We start from the raw sequence: 22,828 nt of genomic DNA, 5'->3' as shown, positions 1-22,828 counted from the left end.
TCTTTTTATACAGCTCTCTTAGTCACGACAAATATGAGAGGATGGTGACTAATGCAACAAACGATGCATATTTTAGGCTAGATTATATTGAGTCATTCTTGGATTTCCTGTAGCTATGCGGTGTCCTTTCTCAGCACCTTCTATAACAGGACATCCCTGTTGGTAGTTGCCTGTTTATTCTCCTGGTGTGTGACTGGTCAATAGCATGTGTCGACCCTTGCCTGGCAATAGTAGTTTGAACCAAACTTCTGTGTGTTCAGGCAGTTGGATTAACTGGATGCCCTTAACATGATCTCTCCTTCTCTGTGATTTCTCCATTGCTCACTCTTCCTGCCACTTCCTTTTCCCTTCTGTCCATCTCTCTCCCTTTCTCGCTCTTTGAGCAGGCATGCTAACAGCGAGGGCTTGGGCCATCTTGCTGAGGGGAGCTAATTAGTTCATTTTTAATTAGTCCATTTTTGCTATTCTCTGTTCACTAGCATGCATTAATGAGCTGGTGTTGATTAGCAGTGGCGATTGCTGCATCGTCACTGATGCTGGCATCACCAGCAGGGTTTTAATGAGTTCAGGGAAGTGTGTAAACAATGTTTGCCCACAGAAAACATACACACCCTTAACATTGCACTAGCTAATTTGATTATCAACCACACAGGCCTATTAAATACCCTCCTTTGGGTGTTTTGGATACATTTCCTTTCTGCAGTCCTAACCAGTAATGTAACTAATGAGGGGTTGGGGGGTGGAGCAATTGCACAAGGGGGCCAGTGACAACAATCTGGACCTCTCATACAGATACTAACACAACTGTACACTCATGACTCACAAAAAAGATCTAATTTCTTAACATCATGCCTCACCAGTTACACATAAACCTACATAAACTTCTATAATGGCTTATCCAACTAGCGTCAGTTCTCTTAAAAGCTCTCAACTTTTATGTGATTTTACTTCAGAAAGTGTAACGACAACTGACACATGTTGGAATAAGCCAGTGGCAATGAGGGGGGCTCGACATTGCCGGGCCAACAGGCCCTTTCCACTGATCCAGAATACAGCAACACGGCTTGTCTTCAGTCTTCCTAAGTTCGCTCATGTCATTCCATTGCTGCGTTCACTTCACTGGGGTCCTGAAGCTACTCGCATCATATTTAAAACCACACAAAGCCAAAAAATGGACCAGCCTCCTGCCTGAACGCAATGGTCAAAGTTCGATCCGTACCTCAAGCCCCTCAAGCTTCAGGCCTCGCCTGTCATCCTTCAACGCACACGGAGGACGAGCATCAAGGCTCTGCTCTGTCCTGCCACCAGGTGGTGGAATGGACCTCCACTGGCTGTCCAAACAGAAGAGTCCCTCACCATTTTCAGACACCAACTGGAGACCCATCACTTTTTGATGCTTTTAAATGAACACTAATCTAGCATTTGAAATGTTTGTATTGCACTTATCCTGAGTCTTATTTCTGTATTCTGCATCTTTCTTTGTAGGTATCAGCACTGGCTCTTGTTTCTGGCAGTGTCTGAGCTCAAGAGTAGATTGGATTCTAACCTATTTGTAGTAGCTAGGACACTTTCTCTGAGTGCCTCTGGAGGGGGCAGTCATGGGCTGGAGGTTAGGGAACCAGCCTTGTGACTGAAAGGTTGTCGTTTCGATCCTCTGAGCCGACAGGACATGACTGAAGTGCCCTTGAGCAAGGCACTTACCTGCTCCCTGGGTGCCGTGGATAGGGCTGCCCACCGCTCCAGGCAGGTGTGCTTACTGCCCCCTAGTGTGTGTGTTCACCAGTGTGCATATATGTTGGTGTTTCACTGCACGGATGGGTTAAATGTGGAGGTCTAATTCCTCTGTGTGTGAACACAGTTGGCCAAGGGTTCTGAATTCGATAAGAGCGTCTGCTAAATGCAATAAATACCTATGTAGAATCATATCAGTTGTGATGAAAGGCTTACGTTGGTGTCATGTGGCCTTTGGAATGCAGCCCTTCAGTTCCATCAACACTACACACCTGACATCCCTTTATCTTTCTCATATTCATAATGCATCTATTCAGTGGTAAACACACCCTTTACAACATGCAATATGACATATTCATTATTAATCTTAAATAGGCAGTATAATGTAAACATTTAGGTTAGCATTAGATGCTACTGGGTGGAGGGGCAGGTCTTGAGAGCATCACATTGTTTGAGAGATAACAATAGTAAACAAGCAAGTAAACAGACAAATTACATAGTAATTTTTTGTATTGATTGAATGTTATTTTCATACAAAGGTGACCATTCAGTTTTTTGCCCTGGGGCTCATAAGGTCCTTGTTGCACCACTGGCATTCTGTCTCACTCTCTGTCTCTCTCTGTCTCTAATTATCTATCTTTCTCACTCCTCGTCTTCTCTAGGCCTGACTGAGAATAGCCTGTTAATTTAAATTACATAGCTCACAAATGCTGCTATAGGAAAATGATGCATGCTGACTTTTGACAGCTCAAAGACAAACCTCAAACTTCCTGTCCATGTCCTCTCTCCCCCTTTTCTCCTGCCTTTAAGTACACACCCTGTTATTTGTGACATCTAAGCTCATAGACTTATTTTCAGCATAAGTAAACCTAACTGCTTTGACCCACCACCCTCTGTCCAGTAGAGCAAGAGTGCCACCCAGTGGCCGTAACTGATTTGACACAGGGAATTATGGGAACTCCCCCAAACCAGAAACCAGATTCAGACCTGCCAAAACCAAAATTGATCCTAAATGCTGCACTGCAGTCGACATCAAAAGAGACCAGTGACACTTTTCTCCACTCTCATTCAGTGCCAGGTCCCGTCTCTTCCCCCATAAAGTTCTCTTTCATTTAGAGGTTTTAACCTTGTTTATCTCTATTGTCTTCCATTCCGTGGATCCTGGGGCCAGTGCTGACCTCAGGCCAAGGCCTTTCTAATGAGTAGCCAACTGCCGGCAGAGTGACTACCCTCTTAAAAATGAAGATTACTAAAACTATTAGAAGATGATAATAATTTATATTGAACATATACATTAAGGATCATCAGTCCTGGTCAGCGAGCGGCAGTGTCCAGCACAGTTGAGTGAGTAGGGTAGCTTGATGGAAGAAGTTCACCAGGGTAAGATGCCTCCCAACCCCTGTTATTTTCTCTCCTGATGAAATGTTGGGGCCAGATGTAATCACACACACACTGGATGGCTATTGGGTCAGCTGGTCTAAGTTGTCATTGGATAATAGTCGTCTGTGCTTTTATATTAAGTACAAAAAAAGTTGTTAAAACTACATCATGGGGGAGCAGTGCATTTGGTTGTGAGAGGAAAAATAAGTTGTTTTTTGTTTCTTTTGGGGTAAAAATAGAGTTTTGGGACAAGGAGTCCCACCAAACAAGGGCCAAGAGCCCCCCTCCCTTTTAAATAATGCTCCTAAAATATTACTTAGTTCCATTTCTTTAAAAAGTGTCAAAGTTGCTGGCTGTGGGCTGGCTATCTAGCATTAGCATTAGCAAGTGCTAGTTGCTTTGAATGATATTGTTTTGTATAAATTGTTTTTGAAATTATTGATGCCATACTACTACTATTACAACTCCTACTACTCATAATAATAACAATAATGTCATTAAATTAATATACACAATATCATTATGCTGTTAATTATAATTATAATTATAATAGCTATTAATCAATTGAATGGACATTTTATTGAACATGTTTTTATTATCATTTATCTTTTGTGAAGGCTTATTACAAATAAGTGGAATAATTTGGATGTAAATTGACAGAGGGCCCAATTTTTATTTTAAAATATAATGTTTGATATAATATAACAATGTTTTTTTTCTTTGGTCAATAACACAATTTTCAAACAATTTACAGACTACATATGATTAAACATATATACTATATAAATTTTACATTCTGTAAAAAGATTTGCCAGCAGGGCATCTTACTTGTAGCAAGATTCCCCTTTTAAAGATTTTCTTTTTTGTACTATAAAAACCAAATTGAGTGCTGTTCCAGCTGTGCTTATACATCATCCTATATGTGCTAAACATCTACACAGATATGGTTTACCATTTTTTCTCTTTCCCTGCTCAACACATCCACTAAACCTGCTAGTGCTGGATTGACTCAGGTGTGTTTAAACAGGAAAACTGTGCTGAACAGTGGCCCTCCAGGACTTGAACTGATGACCTCTGCCTTTTATTATGTGGAGGATAAACTTTAAAAAGATTCTTTATACTTGCGTGTCTTATTTACAACAATGATTCCTTAAAGAACCATCCACTGAAAGGTTCTTCAGGCAAGTAAAAGTGGTTCTTCACTGTCTTTGCTTTTTAGCACCTTTATTTGTAGGAGTGTATGGTTCTTCCAGTCTTTCCTGACCAGCCCAGTGTGCATTCTCTGTTATGCTGATCTGAGGCCAGACTTACTTCCTTTCAATGTTAGGATATGGAGCATTCCAGCTTCCGAAAAACAAAAAACACAAAATAGTGTCTGACTGGAACATGTGCTGATGATCATAAGCCGGATAGAGTTATTATCACTTGGTAGAGTTTGTGAACGCTCCCTGGAAGCTTTGGGTGCTTTTGGAACATGCACCCCTGATAATTAGCGCAGGGCTGCGCAGGCTTCACAGGCATTCTGAACGTCGTCTCCAAACCCACCCCAACCAGCTGGAGGTCTTGGAGAGGAGAGAGCACAACCAGAAAAGCCAGCTGAGTTCAGGCAGCAACAGGACTAAAAATAACCTCTAGCCAGGGTATTTCAAGGGCTCTGGACAAAATACAGCCGTCCATTCATTTCAGAAAATTATTTCTTTTTATAGAAAAGCCTCTGTGTGAGTTCATGCTGTGTGTGCCGTGTTACCGGCCTGTGCTTTATAATTTGCTGGCCTGATTTGGCCTTGAGCTGTTCCACAATTACATCGCAGTCTCTCTTCATCCTCCCCCTTTGGCAGCAGGAGGTTGTGTGATGCTGTGGCAACCATTAAGTGGTAGTTTTATTTGCTTTCTTTTGGACAGGGATGTTTCTCTAGCGGTGTGTCTCTGTCTCAGCGGCCACTGTTTCGGTGTGTTCGTGTGTGCTCTGGAGACGAAGTGATTATATGATAACACTGAAGTCACCCTCTTGTAATTATGCACAGGCCCTGAATAGCCTAGGCTGCTTATTTGATTTACTCCACAGTGGAACATATTACTGGTGCTTCTCATGGGTTCATATTCGACTCATATCAGGCACTGTTTCCCTGCATGTTGCATCTGGCAGTATTTGCATGATGATTGTGTTAAGCAAACAAATGGCAATAACAAACAACACAATTAGTTACTCTCTAATTCCTGAAAAAGTAGGTATAATGTGGATGAAACAATGCTTGATGCTATTATCAGTGTTGGGATGTAATGGGATACAAGTATTCAGAATATGTATTCAGGATACATACATTAAGTATCTGTATTTAGTCCAAGTTACATTTTGTAGTATTTAGAATACACAGTCAACTTTTATTTTTTTAGATGAATACCTATAAAACACAAATTTTTTAAAATATACATACTATCTTTTTAACAAAACATCAGCAACACTTGTTTATTAACTAAATTAGCACGACATGTAAAGATGTACTCTAAAGAAGAACTGAAGAAAAATGGCAGTAGACATATAAATGAGTAGACATATACATAAATGTGATGATCCATCATTAATCTCAGGATTACTGAGGTCTGTTAAAGCCTGAGTAGACTAATAAATTAATGTAGTTCACTATATGGACAAAAATATTGGGACACCCCTCCTAAATCTTGAGTTCAGGTGTTTCAGATGCACCCATTGCTAACAGGTGGTTCAAATTAAGCACACAGCCTTGCAGTGTTGATATACAAACACTGGCAGTAGAATGACTCATTGATGAGCTCAGTGACTTTAAACATGGCACTGTCACAGGAGGCCACCTCTGCCACAAGTCAGTTTGTGAAATTTCTGTCCTGCTAGATCTGCCCGTCAACTGTAAGTGCTTTTATTTTGAAATGGAAGAACGTAGGATAAACAACAGCTTAGCCACAAAGCGGTAGACCAGACAAACTCACAGAGTGGGGCTGCTGAATGCCAAAGCGCACAGTGCCTGTCCTCTGTTGAATCACTCACTGAAGAGTTCCAAATTGCAAAAGAACTGCACATTAGGAGCTTCACGAAATGGGTTTCCATGGCTGAGCAGCTGCACACAAACCTAAGATCATAATGTACAAAGCCAAGTGGTGTAAGGAGTGGTGTAAAGTGCCGCCACTGGACTCTGGAGCAGTGAAAACATATTTTGTGGTGTGACGAATCACACGTCTCTATCTGGCAGTCTGATGGACGACTCTGGGTTTGGCGAATGCCAGGAAAACGCTACCCACCTGACTGCATTGTGCCAACTGTAAAGTTTGGTGGAGGAGGGATAATGATATGGGGTTGTTTTTTAGTGGCCAAGGCCCCTTAGTTCCAGTGAAGGGAAGTCTTAATGCTTCAGCAGACCAACACATTTTGAGCATTGTAAGCTTCCAACTTTGTGGGAACAGTTTGGGGAAGAACTTTTTCTGTTCCAGCATGACTCTGACCCAGTGCACATAGCAAGGTCCATAAAGGCATGACTGGGTGAGTTTAGTGTGGAAGAACCTGACTGGCCTACACAGATCCCTGACCTCAGCCCCATCGAACACCTCGGGGATGAAGTTACATCCGAGTCTTTCACTGAAAATCACCCACTGTAGAGTCAAATTTGCATGATTTTTTATTGGGACATAATGAATTGTTTGCTTAATTTATAATATAGGATTATAGGATAATATAGGATTACAGGAGCAGCAGTGGACTGAAGCAGGCAAAGAGAGCCAAAACAATGTTCCAAAGTTTGTGACTTAATTTCATGAAGTGAGATGAAACCGCAGGATTTTTCCCCATGTGCCTTATCAATATGTATTATAAATGTATTCTGAATATGTTACTTTTTATGTAGTGTGATGAAATACATTACTGAATACATTTAGAACAGCATGTTCCGTATTCAGCCATCACTACTTTTTCAAACTATTCTGCCCAAAACTGGCTATTATACGGTTACCTAACCAACCTGAAGTCATCTATAGGCCTAGCAGGAAAAAAATAATTGTAGACCAGCATCAATGAACATGCCACATGTGATTTCTTCAGCGTCTGTTGCTTATAATTCTCCCAAAAATATATCTGACCACATCCCCTATGTGAACAAACAGGCTGGAAGCCATTGCAGTCCTTTTTTAAAACCTATTGCTTATGTTGTTCATGAGGAGCTACAGGTGAGTGGATGGAGGGAATGCAGTAGGGTGTGGGTGACCCCTAGTGGAGAAAGCTGAATATCTTTTTAAGGGATCAATCATACTAGACAGGAAAATAAGAAACTAAAAGGGCCACCCACTGAGTTTGTAAAATCAGTATGGCAGCAATTAGCGTGTTTGTAACATTAGCATTTGTCTCCATTCAAGTAATAATGCACTGGAAAGCTATATACATACTTACAGTACTGTGCAAAAGTCAGAGACCACCCTTCACTCATTTAATATCCAGTCCAAATGGTAATTAAGTACAAGTTGTTTTATTTTAATGGTCTATTTTTGAGGAGATTATAAAATAATCAACTTGCACAAGGAAAAGGAAAGTCAAAGAAAAATAAGTTAAATAAAAAAGGAGTTTCCAAAACTGGAAATATATTCAAAGCTACAGAGAAAATGGGACTCCTGACAACCTTGCAAGACCTGGTAGACACCAAAAGTGTCACCATCAGATAAACAGGACTTAAAGCTTTCATCTTTGAGAGAGAGGAAAAAATCAAGCTGCTTCAGATCTGAAAACATCCACAGGAGTTTCTGTCCATCCTTCCACTGTGAAGACGACTCAGCGCTATGAGTCTGAAAGGATGTGTAGCTGTCAAGAAGAACCTCACTGAGAAAAGGAGACACACAAATTTCACAGACCTCAGTATCACTGAATGACTTAGGGATTACTTTGACTATCAGAGGCAGAAAATGCAACCAAGTCCTAAGACTGAACTTCAGAGGTGTGGAAAAATATCCCTGCAGATTTCAGAAAACTGACAGCAAAATAATAACAAAATAACAAAGTTAAACTCAGGTTTGATTTATTAGTCATTGGTCTACTTACATCATTTCTCAGGTAATCCTACTATTCAGTTTTACCTTTGTGCTTCAGTGTAAATAATCTTGAGGATACAGTACAGTGTTGTCTTACAAAATCATTAAAATCACAGAGCAAACAAACAAAATGCAATCATTAATAATGAAGGATGAGCACCTTAACAAAACAAAAACAAAAAGTAAAAAACTGGAATCTGTTTTGACCACGATGATGAAGATCAAGTGCCTTTGAGAAGAAGTAAACTCAGTTTTTAGCACCAGTGGAAACAGTGACTGACCTCCACATTGCCAACATAATGGTCTGGCAGAAGTATAAAGTGGCAAAGCATGCAGAAAATACAATAATGTATTAACCATACAAATTCCACTCTACTCACACAAGCACCATGGGGAAAATCTGGAAAAAGTGGTTTAACCAGTCATGTTGAGGCTGAAGGATCATCAAAGATCATGAGACTTAACATCGGCCAAACTGGAGTTAAGGTTTAAGGTTAAGAACAGTGTTATTTATGTATGTCACACTGTCAACTATACCAGAAACAAATAATCAATTGAATGCATTTTGCATTCATTTCAGTTTCTTTGTAATTTTGTAATAAAGTAGAAATTATTATACAGAGCTTTAACTACTTAAATCTTTGTCAGTGTAATAAAACTAGCATTAAAAATGTTGAATAAATATTTAAAGACTGGAATGGAGGGGGAAAAGATTCCTACTCTTTTGCACACTTTTGCATTGAAATCAGAGAATTTACACCTGAAAGACAGAAAAGTGCTACTGTGCAGGCATTAAGAGTGGTAGACTCCAGAGTAACTACCCTACTGTAAAACACAATGACTAGTCCAAATGACTTAAACACTGAAATTTAAAAAACACAGCACACAAAAACACACATTTAGGAAAGACTGAAATTGTAGCACCTTTAAAGGTTTGTCCAGCTCTTTACCAGACAGACAAAGCACCTTCACCTTAGATCATATAGATCGAGGAGCTTTTCCCCTTATAGGGGCAAAGCAGTGACATAGTTGTCTGAGGCTGCTGTAATGTATTAGCACCCAGGGCCTGCAATACTGCCATCCTCCTGACTGAACGCATTTTAATGTATTGATCTGATGCCTTGGCCTTTGGCTTTGTGTAAAGAAAGGTGTCATGAGTAGAAAACAAGTTTCAGTCCATATGTTAAGGGGTGGTAAACTTTTTCTATACATTTAGGAAAAAGGGATGTTTGTACACATTACAAGTTAACCCTCTACTGCAAGCATTAAGAGAGCAATTTAAAAATATATTCAATTCACTTTTCTTGCATAAATTGGTCCTTGATTTTTTTTTTTCAGAACCAATTATTCAATTTCAAAACACTAAAAAAATGTGTGCAGGGGCCCTTTTGGGTATGTTCTCTTGAGGCAACATTGTGCAACAAAGGGAAGAAATGATACAGAGCCATGTTCCCTGAAGTGGTGAGACCTGGCTTGTCACTGGCTAAATCCATTCTACTGTCGCACAGCGTTGCTTCTAGGCAACAAACATATTTCTGCAAATTCTCATAATAAAAAAATTGATACTAAATGTTTAAAAAGAGGTTTAAACGTGCTCACTAAGAGATAGTGGGACCACGTACATGCTTTTCATTGACTCACTCAAACTCCTCCCTTTATTACTAATGTATAATGTATAATGTGACTGTAAAGTGAGGAAAATGAGTTTGTTGCCCTGAGGCAACATCAAGCAGTGGAGAGTTAACAAGTTATTTGTAAAATTTGCTATTCGCTCTAAAACAAATGAAGAAGACACAAGATTATTATTAGTGGTAATGATGATTTTGTTGAAAAGCTAGAGTTTTTAGAATTATAGCTATAGTTGACAGGATGAATTTCAAAGGCCAAATTTATAGTCGACTGGTTGAGAGACGTCCAGGGGACGGACTCCGACTACGACTGGACATCTGAGAGAGAGAGAGGGAGTGAGAGAGAGAGAGAGAGAGAGAGAGAGAGAGAGAGGGAGAGAGAGAGAGAGAGAGAGAGAGAGAATGAGAGACAGAGGGCTATCTAAATAATCAGTAATACACTGAAGTATAGCTCTGTACTCACCCTCAGACCAAGAAAGCATGTGCAAAAGGAATATAAAACATGACTTTCAAACAAACATGCATCTTAACAAAATGCACTAAAATCCAGCTTTCCAGAAAAGAGCGTGAATGCACCATCGACTGTGATTGGCAGAATTACTGGTGGGTCATCAGTCATCACAGAAACTTACAAGTGTGCGGGTGGGGCTTCCTGAGCGAGAGCGGACTGGACTGGAGCTGCGGCTTCTGCTTCTCCACTAAAGCACACGGAGCATAAAACTACCGTTAAATGACACTGACTGGCCACTTTATTTGAAACACAGACATTAATACTTCCATTCACTGTTCACTTTATGAGCTCTAACTATCTCATAGATCCATTAAACAGGTATACAGTTATACATGGCAGCACATCTGTTTTCATCTATGATTTGTCCTCAGTTCATCATTTGATCCACAATTCATTATTGGTCAGTTTATCTGTTGACCAGATTAGGATGGTGGATCGTTCTCAGCACAGTGACATGGCAATGTGTGTGACGCTGGTACGAGTGTATCAGGCACAGTGATGTAATTGTGTTTTTTACACACGTCAGTTTCACTGCTGGGCTTAGAGTAGTAAATCACCCAAAAATATCCAGCTAAAATGAGTTCTGTGGTCAGCTGAATACAGAAGAGTGTTCAACTGGCCATTGACGAAAGGTTCGAGAGGTGCAGTGTCTAACAGCAAAGTGGATCTACAAGGCATGTGGCCAAAGTTTATAAACACTAACATGCAACTGTGTGAAAAAGTCAGTTCAAATGACATGTTTTGTTGATGTTCTAAGTGAAAATAAGTTAACACATCCTCTACAGGGAACACACTTAAATATGGCATTTTCTGCCATAATAAAGAGCAATTGCGCATTCAAATGTGCAGAAGTGTGTTTTCTGTAGAGGATATGTTCATTTATTTTCACAAAATCAACAAAACATAATTTGACCGGGGGCACCCAAATTTATGCACACGACTGTACAAAGCACAATAAAATTTTACCACTAAACCAAAGAGTAACACACAGAGCACAGAAGTGTGAAATAAGCACTAAATGTACATCTGGACTGGATAATTACAAGTCGTTCATCAGCCTAAGGCTACTCCAGTGAACATACCAGTGCCCCTCTCCTGGTGACAGCCTCTCCCTTCACTATCACACTGTCTCCCTCCATCAGTGCAGGCCACACATGATACACCACCAGCGGAGCAGTGAACTCCGAGTCATAACTCCGCCTGTACCTGAGAGAAAAACAGAGGTGGACAAAATGAGCTTTAGAATGCTTTTGTGAATATGGAATATCATCACTGTCACAATTGTGACTATTTTCTCTGATAAAAATTACGATAACCATCGTATTATCTTATTTTAATTTAATTTCAAGGTATTACGGTCCTTTTCTTCATACCAAGCATAAAAAAAATCTCTGATAGTATGCTAATGTCTCTAATAGTATGTTAATGTCTTAAATGGTCCAGCAGTTCTGATGCCTGAAGCACCAGAATGTAACTACTGCTCCATTTAAGGTGGAACTGGAAAATTCAAACATCAAGCTGGCTAATAACATATCATCAAAGAATTAGGGGTGGGCAATAATAAATCCCCCCGATGGGTGAAAATAACGCCCCCCCCCAGACCAGCAGTGAGGTTGCAGAACTTTACCCTCCTCTGCTTTCATTGAAGATGGGTCGCCTATAGAGCACCGCTAGTAGCTGTTAATGAAGTAATGTTCTTCTTTATTTGAGGGTCCCATTTCACAGGGGAAGATTTCAACGTCTACCTGTTGTAACTCAGTTCCAAGGGGCAAGGTGACACTCGAAAACAGGGGGTAATGTGTGTTACTGTTATGAAATTTTGAACCATTTCTGTTGGTGCATTCTTCATGAATTGTTCACACAGTGCAAAGTGCAGCTACCATAATTCAAATAGATGATTCAAATGTATCTCTAATGTTAGTTTAGTCCAAAAGAAACTGTTAGTGCGTGATAAGAGTTCAGCTTTTAATTTCGTGTTTTTGTCTCTCACCCAAGTCTCTTTCATCCTGCCTCTAGAGGTCACTATTGCTAAGAAATTCTGTGGTTGACTTTGCTCACCTACTTCTGTTTGTTTACTGATTGTCTAGTCCAGGGGTGTCCAATCCTATCCGTAAAGGGCCGGTGTGGCTGCAGGTTTTCTTTCCAGAAAACTGGAGCCCACCTGTTTCCACTTGTTTAATTAGTTAGTCTTCAATGACTGATCATGTGTTCTCCTGCTTTGCTGGAATGAAAACCCACAGCCCCTCTGGCCCCACCGTGGATAAGATTAGACACCCCTAGACTAGTCTATGGCTATGTCCAAAACTATGCCCTATTCTCAGTGTGCTATTTTAAATGCCTGCCATTACATAGTGGTGTCTGAAATGTATCCAGTGCATGTACTCAAGTGGACATGGAATGCCCATAATGCACTCTGTTGTGTGCAATGGAATGTGGCTACTGTTGCAGAGACACTGGTGGTGTACAAAATCATTAACTTAAACCATGAATTCTGTTCCCTAAAATCATTTTCTATGTAGTGCCTCTAATTTTCCAGTGCAGAGAAATGTAATTAGGGGACCAATTTGAACATAGCATATCGCTGCTGTCGGAACAAAACATCATATCCTCATTTTTGTCGCTTTTCAGTTTTTGACATAATTTAAAAATGCCTGTTGACCTTGACATTGAGTATAAATTTCAAAATAAATGCAAAGAAAGAAACGGCCCAAAATGACTTGCAAAAAAGTCTGGTTCCACTGACTTACATTAAAAGTAAAGTATGTTTTTTCCTTCTCCTGTAAAGTTACCATTTTGGAGAAACAAGGTTTTGTTCTGACAGCAGTGATATATTGTCTGACATTCAATTTAAAAAGTCTTATGAGATATTTATGAGCTGTGTTTACTTTCTATTGTCTGGCTTACACCGATCAGGCATAACATTATGACCACCTCCTTGTTTCTACGCTCATTGTCCATTTTATCAGTTCAACTTACCATATAGGTGCACTTTGTAGTTCTACAATTACAGACTGTAGTCCATCTGTTTCTCTGCATACTTTGCTAGCCCCCTTTTACCCTGTTCTTCAATGGTCAGGACCCCCATTGACCCTCACAGAGTAGGCACTATTTGGGCAGTGGATCGTTCTCAGCACTGCAGTAACACTGATGTGGTGGTGGTGTGTTAGTGTGTGTTGCGCTGGTCTGAGTGGATCAGACACAGCAGTGCTGCTGGAGTTTTTAAACACCTCAGTGTCACTGCTGGACTGAGAATAGTCCACCAACCAAAAATATCCAGCCAACAGCATCCTGTGACCACTGATGAAGGACTACAGGATGATTAGCTCATACTGTACAGCAAGAGATGAGCTATCGTCTCTGACTTTACATCTACAAGGTGGACTGACAAGGTAGGAATGTCTAATAGAGTGGACAGTGACTGGACACAGTGTTTAAAAACTCCAGCAGCACTGCTGTGTCTGATCCACTCAGACCAGCGCAACACACACTAACAGACAACCAACACTGTCAGTGTTACTGCAGTGCTGAGAATGACTCGCCACCCAAATAGTACCTGCTCTGTGAGGGTCCATGGGGGTCCTGACCACTGAAGAACAGGGTAAAAGCGGGCTAACAAAGTATGCAGAGAAACAGATGGACTACAGTCTGTAACTGTAGAACTACAAAGTGCACCTATATAGTAAGTGGAGCTGATAAAGTGGACAATGAGCGTAGAAACAAGGAGGTGGTCATAAAGACATGCCTGATCGGTGTATTTTGACCTTGGTCTGTCATATGGTTCCGATATCTGTTAGTGTTTATATGTGTTTTTGTGTGTTTACACTGTGTGAAACAACTCTGCATTTGGATCTGTTCAGAACCTTTAATCTTACAGCTTGACAGCGTGTTTGTATGCAAAAACATGTAAGAATGTGTATCCACTCACTTAACGTCACTGTAGAGCTCCCCATCTGAGCTGAAGGCGAGGTCTAGAGGGGGATCCAGAGTCTGCATAGCAAAAGCGATTCTACACATCTCTCTGATGAAGCTGCTGATGAGCACAAAGTCCACTTCCGGAGGGAAGGAGATACGCGGGTTCACATTCATTGAGTTGATGACGTCCTGTAATAAGACAAAATCAGCAAAAAATACTGACTATATTAACTGACTTCCAACCTACGTATTCTCCGGTTTGAAGACATAAAGTGGTTTTATGAACATTCAAGTGATCATTGTATTTAATTGTTTATTTTATTTGTTTATTTAATATTCACAATACCTATTAAGCAACATCATTATTTCATAATGTAAATGTGCCAGATTTAGCCAGATGGCTTATTTTCATTTGCAGTTGTCTGCAAAAGTTTGGAATCGGTTGTCATATTAACAATTGCAGTTTAATTTAGTAACATTTTATACAATGAAGACTGAATTACAATAAGCTAGACCCCAGATTGTATTATCAGATGGTTTGATTCAGTTGTTCAATTTTCGATATTTCAATTTTTAGGAATACCACCCTCTTATTAAATTAATACATTGTTTTTATCTATTTATAGTAAATTTATTCAAGTTATCTACCACAATTTGATCACCACTTTTCAAACAGAAAACACTGGGGACGTTGTAAATTTCACACTCAACGATTTACAGCTATATTTTACTTTTTGCAGCTATATTATTATTATAGAATCATCTACAGCTTTGTTTGTCATTCTAGACACTAAAATCTAAACTTTCTTCTTTTTTCACATCAATGTAAGGCTGTAAAGTAATAGCATCATAATAGAATAATTTATACTCGTACCTTCAATGAATTGTTTTAATATTATTACAACAGTGCAAACTATTGATCGGTGACTGCAACTAATTTAGCAGTACTGTAAGATTTTCATCTGGTTGTTTTTCATCTAAATGTAAATGGGGTCTTAAACTTTCTGTCTTTCTATGCAGAATTTCCACATAATGAGCACTGTGACTAGTATGAGTGAGTTAATGTTTATAATAATATGGTAGTTAAAATTTTTACAGATGAGGGTGGGGTTTGTTGTCCTTTTATCTGTTTTGTTTAAGCAGCTGGTGAATTTATTGTCCTTCTAAAGTGGCTGTTGCCCCTGACTTGCACCTACACTTGACAATGCAAATAATGATAATAAAAAAGTGTCATCATTTATGAGTGTTCTTTGCAGCACAGTGATGTGGACTGCTATGGACAGTAATAAACATTTTTAAAAAGTCAAGTATGGTTCATCGCAATTCATGGATGGATCCATAATCACAACTACACCGACAGATGGAGCACATCTTTCTCTAACAAGCCTTACAACACAGTCATATGCAAAGGTTTGAACACCCCCAGTTAAAGTATATGTTGATCTTCTAATTGAAAGTAAGGAAACACATTCTCTACAGGAAACTTAAATATGGCATTTTAGAGCACAATTTATTTGCTGAGTTTAACATATTAGAAGAGAAGTACACTTAAATCATGAAATGTGCCATAACATTTTTACCAGCCACATTTTTTGTTTTATTTTTCCAATATGTGCCCAAAGTTTGAGTACCCAAACTTTTGCATATGACTGTATATGTAAAAAAAAAAACAAAAAAAAACAAAACAAAACTTTATATTTAAGTTGCAAAGGCCAACGTAGAGAACATACATTGACACTTGTCTGGACGTCATAGAGGTCAAGGTTTCGAACAATGTAATCCACTACTGCGTCCTCAAGGCTCTCAGGACCCACATGTGTAGGGGAGAGAGTCTTCCTCACACGCAGCTTAAATTGCCGATAGGCCAGTTTGGCAGCCTGGAGCGATTCCTGTTTGACACATTAGAATTTAATATAAAAGGGTTTTCATTTTCATATGTGCAACAGTGCATCATAACACAGTATAGTAAAAAGAATAAAAGAGGAAACAAGTGGATCTGGCACACTAATCTGGACCATTCTACCAAATTAGCTCAAACTGTGGTCCCAAAGTAAAAAAAAAATAAAATCAATTCAGTATTCAGACATTAGATATTTACAAGGATGATGTTAAGGCATTAACTGTGATAGTAATAAGCTAAATATATATAAAGTCATTTTTTATAGGGCACTTTCTATTGGTTGTGTCTGTCCCAAACCCAAACCCCTTAAATCTCAATTTGTGAAAATAATACTTATATTTTTGTATGTTGTTTATTTTGAAGAACCTTTGGTTTCTTTTAAAGTCAAGTTGAAAGATTTAGATTTATCACGTGTTTAATTTTTTAATTAAAAAAAACTTTATTGAAGCTGCACTATGTAAGATTTGGGGATTGGGAGACCTCTCAGGGGGAAATATGAAATTGCATGCATTTTGCATTTTGTAACAGAGGTCATGCCTCAGACCCCCACTAGCAGATGACTCTGATGTTTGTGTGTGCATTGAAAGAGTGTTTTAGCCATGCCCCTGTATTGAAGAGATCCTACTGTTTTCAGGTAAATGTGTCCCAAAGTCTGAAAATCAGTGTGGAACATTAAGAATAGTCACTACCTAAGCATGTTTTATATGCAGTTAAGTAAACCCTTTTGTATTTTAAAGAAAAATATGATTTTATGTTTGTTTACCTGTTCACAGCTATGTTTGCTAGTCATGGCTTGAGTTGTGCCCAAAATTAGCTAAAATTGTCACAACGAAAACCGTCACTACTGAAACATTTGGTAAAGTTTTGGTAGTGTTATGATTGTTTCATTAGTGACAAAACAGAATGGCCGATGGTTTGTTTAATAAAATAAACATAATTAAGGTACAGGGTCGTTCACAGCAAAAGGATTAAAGTCTAAATTACCCATAAAGCCCTAGTAGTTGGTGTAAGCTTTGCTAAGGGCTTCATACCACAGCGGCGATGAAGATGATCCTCTGCACTGTCTCCAAGTTATCAATGTAGCGGCGCAGCAGGCTCTGGGCCTCTAGCCTCTCAGTGGCATATAGGTCAGAAAAGCGAGACACGAGGCGAGCGTGGCGGGACGAGTTGGTTAGTTGGGCTCGAGTGGGAGACTCGCTCCTCACAGGGCTGCTGGTGCGACTCCTCCGTGGCGGGAGAGGACTGGGGGAACGACTTCTCACCAGCCTTCAGAGACAGACAGAAGATCATCAAATACTGCCCTGACCAGGTTAGTCATCTGAGCTGAGATGTTTTTTAGTATTGTGACCAATTGAATAATGATTAAATGAATAGTTCAGAAAACATCAAATTTTAAATTTTCCTCTTATGCAAAACGTAGTCGATCAGGCAAGACATGTTCGGTGCCTGAAGTTTACTTCTTTAGTCTTGCACTGGGGCTATGAGGCAAATGTAGCTAACAAGAAATGAACAATTATATCTCACAGTTAGTATTGTGTAAACTGCATGCCTAAATCCTGACACACTCCCTTAAAACTGCGCTGAGTTGTTAAGTAATCTCAAATAGACTTTATTATGTGGACAAAATTAAATGGAAAGAAAAATCAAGAGATCTCCTTAATATCTCTTGGATGATAAATCTCTCCCGTTTATCATCCAAGACTAAAAGCCTTCTCAGTTTTGATGTTGTGAGTAACTATTGTATTTTTTATCTGGGCCAGATGTCTAATGCAATTTTCCTTAGGAATTTTAAGCAAATCACCATGAAGTCTCATTTGATCACTAAAATTGTCAGCTGGACAGCTATGTGACACACATTTGTCCATTTTTATACATAAGAATATGTAATACAGTATCAGACACCATGAGGTTACTTAACAACCCAACCCGGTTTGATGCAAGTGTGATAATTTAGACATGTATGTTGTGTAATAGCAAATATTTTGGTATAAGCTTACATTACTAGCTAGCTACATTCTGGCTCCACTGCAAAACTAACGAAGTAAACTTCAGACACCAAACATTGGGCCTTATTCACCAATATCTTCCCAGGTTTTTCGTAAATGTGTTCTTGAGAAAGGTCCTGAGAAAACGTCTACTTCAAATTCATGATGTGTTCTTAAAGCGCAGAACTGATCTCACTTTTGTGCTCGAGTGTGTGTAGATTCTGTTCTTACCTGAGAACAAATCCCCAATAAGAAAACACTGGTGACTGTCAGAATCTTTGTGAAAAGTGCATAAGTGGGTTTTAAGAAGAAATTTATTTTTAAGAACGGTTGGTGAATGAGGCCCATTGACTGTACTGACTATGTTTGGGGTAAGCGGTTTCCCAAACTGTTCCTTTAAGGTTAGAACTGCACTGTATAGAGTGCTAGATCTCCACGAACAGGGATGGGCACCTTGTTATAATACGTGTGTGTGTGTGTGTGTGTGTAACTCACCTTTCCTGTAGCATGGTTTTCTCCGCAGTGAGAAAGGTGACCTCATCTCTCAGTAACCTGACCTGCCTCTCGTAGTCCTCCAGCACATCCAGCTTCCTTTTATACACATCCATCTGCTCATAGGCCGCCCGCAACCTGCACCAACACACGTTCCTTTAAACAAGCTTCTCAGCTCCGGCAATGTGAGGCCTGGGAAGTGTCATTTCTAATTCTCAGATCTGCAAAAGGCATGAAACTCACTCTGCTTTGAGGTGCAGTATCTCATCTTCGGTGGCAAGAAGGGTAGTTGCTGATTTGTTTTTGGTAGAGTCCAGTTCACTCTTAGCATCAGCTAGCCTGGGAACACATCAGTAGCAAATGCTTAGAAAACTGTATGCTTGCATATACAGTAACCCCCACAAGTATTTGGACACTTTACCTATTAAACCACTGATACACTTTAATGAAGCCTGAAGAAGAACTCTAACCAGACTACACTAAGAGTTCTATGAAGCACAGAGACTACTAAATAAATAAATTCCATATATATATATATATATATATATATATATACACACACATGTATTTTTTATACGTTTACTAACACAATGACCTTGATACATTTTTAAGTATGGCACAAATGTCCAAATATGTCCTGTATTGCCTCTGTATTGCAGTCTAACACTGACCAACATTTCTTGGTCAGTACTGACAGATGAAGTGTGGCTCTGTGTGTTTGTAACCAAACTGGTACTGACTCCTGTTTGACAGAATCCAGCTGTATACGCGTGGAGCACAGCTGGTCCTCTATCTTCTGCATGTCGCTCTCATGAGACAATGACAGCTCTCGGATCTTCCGCTCCTTCTCCACGTTGTCCTAAACAACACACCAGCACAACAAAACCATGATTTTATCCAGCCGGTGATGTCAGTTAACACTGAGCATCAAAAGCTAGTTGCAATTCTGAGTTTTAGTGAACCTTCTAAGGTCTAACACAAACAGCAGGAGTTATAAATCTACAATGACCTCAAGATGTTTGATTCAACATGATTATTTTGGTATATTTCAGAATTATTTTCAAAAATACACTCAATACAAAATGTTTCTATAAACAGTTTATAGAGGAATGAAATACAGACAACAGAACATTCAGAGTTCATTTATTTTCAAGAAGTGACATATTTCAATAAAACCCAGCCAACATAATATCATACAATTCAATTAAAAATGAATGCATGCTTTAAAGAATATTTTTTATGACGGTTCAAAAACGATTCAACAAAATATATTTTGGATATTTAAGAAGTGAAGTGACCTGAATGAGGTTGAGACTAGTGTCTGGGGAGACAGAGGAGGTTGCCATGGTGAAGCAGGTACCCAGCCATGGCAACAGGCGAGATTTAAGGGTGTCCACTCCAGCATAGTGACCACCTGGGGTAGAGAAGAATCTCAAAGCCAGACAGCCAAAACAAAACATGTCTGTAGATCACTACAAGAGTTGAACAAAAGGTGAGTAAGATATACATTCTCTAGCCACCACTAGTAAAAAGGAGGAGGAGTGATTGAAGAAGAGAGTAAAACATGAATGAGGCCAAAAAAAAAAGAACACAGCCTCAGGACTTGCTTCTCATAGAAATGGAAAGCTAAGGACATTCTACATAGTTTTAGGCCTAAATGAGAGGAGAGATAGAGGAGGTGAAATGAGAAAGAGAAGATGAAAGATAAAAATAGGTAGAAGGGGTTGAGTAGGAGGAAGGAGGACAGATAACCCATTATGGTGGCAGAAAGAATGCGTTATATGTGGATTTGTACCTTCTTGTGCGGTGAGGTTGAGAATAGTGAACAGCTGCCCTTGGATTTTAGAGGTGAGCTCCACCAGCTCGCAGCAGCGGTTCAGGTTCTGGTCACATGAGATGACCTGCAGTCACATGAGATCACCAATATGAACCAGAGTGCATCTGAGATGTTTTCCACCTTTCAGTCAGTTAAGTTCATCAGAGGCTACAGTTGTACTTAAGACCAGTCTTGGGGTTTTTGTATTTTTTTTCCCCTGACTGTCAACAACATGCACTAACTTTTACTAAGGCATCGTAAAAGCTGATCACTGCCCTTGCTTGTGTTTGATTTATCCAATTCGCATTGCCATTGGATGGATTTATTCAGAGCAGGCACCAAACGCCAAGGAACTCTGGCCACTAATGCACTATTGTTTTCTGAAAAACTGAGAAATTTCCCACATCTGAATAAATTTAGTGATGGACTGTTGGAGCCATATTCTAAACTTTTGATCCATACTACATTTGCAAGTAGAAGAGAAGACATCATACCATTTGAATTTGATAAATATTTATTGTCGTGAAACCAGGTTTATTTAAAAAACCCATCCTTTACATTTTTGTCACATGCTTGTGTCAATTCCTGACCTTGAAACAAATGGGGGAAAAAGGCAAATATGCAGACAACTTAAACAACTTAAGGCTTGGCCTTAAACAGGACTTGATATGCTTGGGTCTTGATCTTGACTCTGTCTTGCTTTCATTTAAACTCAGCCTTGACCCAGTCTTGAAACTTGACCCAGATAGCAAGAGGACAGTGGGCCACTGTTGGCCCACTGATGACAAAGCTGGTGGCCCACAGGCTTTTTGCTCACCATTTTCCAGGCAGCCCACTGGTGGTAAAGCAGAGTATTAGACAAAATGCCACTTTTCATTCCTCATTTTGCTCACAGTCCAGTTTACTTATTTTTCCTTCATTTCTTTCTTCCTAATCCTTTGTAAATAGTTCAGGAAATCATTTTAAAAGTAAAATCATAAATAAAGCTGATTAGACAGCTGTAACCAATCTCAACAAAAAAATCAGTTTCAATTAGGCCTAGTCATTTAATTTTTTCTGAATTGTTTATAATAATTGTCTTAGTTTTTTCCCCAAAATAAAAAGCTATGTGCACTCAAAATCTATTAAAAGCTAGTTAAACTTGCATGGTCCAAGGGTGGACCAGCAGTGGCCTACAGTCAGTGGGCTGCCAACCTCTTCAAGCTACCAGACCAATATATGCTTACTATCTGGAGCACAGTCTGGAATTTTTTATACTCAACAAAGGTGGTCTTGATGACCACCTCACTGACCCACAAGTAGGGAAAAGTGGCACAGTTCCCAAATTAGCCATGCTTGCCTATCATGCCCTGTTTTAGCCTGCTCCACTGTAGGCTCTTGGCTGTCTTTAGTGGGACTGTGGACACAGCAGGCAGTGATTTTATGGCTGCAGCCTCATTCTGACTTCATTACTAGGCCAGTGGGGCGCGAGCACGTTCGGTCTGACGCCACAAGGAAGCTCAGGAATGGCTCCACCGTTGTCCTGGCAACTGGCGTCCATAGTAACCAAACTCTGCCGCGGAATCTTTGCAGCGAAAACAAACATTCCGTTGAACTCTGGGCTTTCTGGCCAACTACGGTTAAACTACTCTCTAACTGCTGTTATTCACTCTGTTCGAACTACAACCGTGGAAACATTGTCTATTATTAATTATTACTGAATTACCTAGATAATCAGTAAATTTACTTAGGATAAATAAATAATCTAAACGATATACTTCATAAAGCAGAATCTCTCAGTCAGCCACATAATTCAAGCTAACAGTCCACTGTCCAATACCAGTATAAAATGGACAACTCTCGCTCTCACTTTAGTGTGATTTATCCTGCTTACTGAGAGCTCCTGCTTTATGAAACGCCCCAGTTGTGTCATGTAACAGAAATCACCGTCCAAACCCCGTTAACGGTAGGCGAAGAGTTAAGCCTGCACGTGGTGAACTAACCTAGCTACTACAGCCACTGCGCCTCTGCAGCGTGGAGATTCCAGCCGTGGGTGGAAGAGGCCACGGGGCTCCACCAGCCGTGAATTACGGGGGACTTACATGATAGTCTTTGTACCAGGCCTCCAGTTTTTGCTGCAGAACGCTGTATGATGATGTGTTGACCAGCCTCCTCAACGTGTCTGCCATGTCTGCAGTTAGCCTGCACCCTTAATCCTGCTAGGACGTCCCAGAGCGACCGGGGCACTTAATCTGGCGCGAGTGCGCTCCGTATTTATACCCCCTTTGTGAAAGAGACCAGCACACACACGCACACGCACACACACACAAACACACACACACACACACACACACACACACAGAAAGAGTTCTTGCCCTTGACGCCGGATGCTACGGACGCGCTTTAGTTGTAGCAACGGAGCTGTTTTTCCTGCATTCAGGCTCAGAGTAA

At 39.9% G+C, this 22,828-nt stretch overlaps 1 protein-coding gene across 1 annotated transcript; it reads right to left on the bottom strand.

Annotated features, from left to right (window-relative positions):
* Positions 1-9,864: 9,864 nt before the first annotated feature.
* spata18 (spermatogenesis associated 18) lies at positions 9,865-22,566 on the bottom strand. The gene is made up of 12 exons (XM_036582650.1): positions 22,480-22,566; positions 20,378-20,483; positions 19,881-19,996; positions 19,323-19,441; positions 18,826-18,921; positions 18,586-18,720; positions 17,137-17,371; positions 15,936-16,094; positions 14,219-14,394; positions 11,376-11,499; positions 10,415-10,480; positions 9,865-10,100 (listed from the first exon to the last, which is right to left on the bottom strand). The coding sequence occupies exons 1-12, from the start codon at positions 22,564-22,566 to the stop codon at positions 10,044-10,046; spliced, it is 1,476 nt and encodes a 491-aa protein (XP_036438543.1). The 3' UTR covers positions 9,865-10,043.
* Positions 22,567-22,828: the final 262 nt, after the last annotated feature.

The sequence above is a fragment of the Colossoma macropomum genome, unplaced genomic scaffold, assembly GCF_904425465.1.
Source record: "Colossoma macropomum unplaced genomic scaffold, Colossoma_macropomum, whole genome shotgun sequence".
NCBI classification, from domain to species: Eukaryota; Metazoa; Chordata; class Actinopteri; order Characiformes; family Serrasalmidae; genus Colossoma; species Colossoma macropomum.
This window is presented reverse-complemented; position numbering and strand designations above follow the sequence as displayed.

Bases quoted from the DNA above. Each gene is read 5' to 3' on its own strand.
- spata18 (XM_036582650.1), bottom strand. From the start codon at position 22,566: ATGGCAGACACGTTGAGGAGGCTGGTCAACACATCATCATACAGCGTT. The intron at 14,395-15,935 runs GTATGTTCTCTA...GTCTTATTACAG, and splicing joins ACGTCCAGACAAGTGTCAAT to GACGTCATCAACTCAATGAA. The intron at 10,101-10,414 runs GTAAGTTTCTGT...TCTCTCTCTCAG, and splicing joins GAAGCCCCACCCGCACACTT to ATGTCCAGTCGTAGTCGGAG.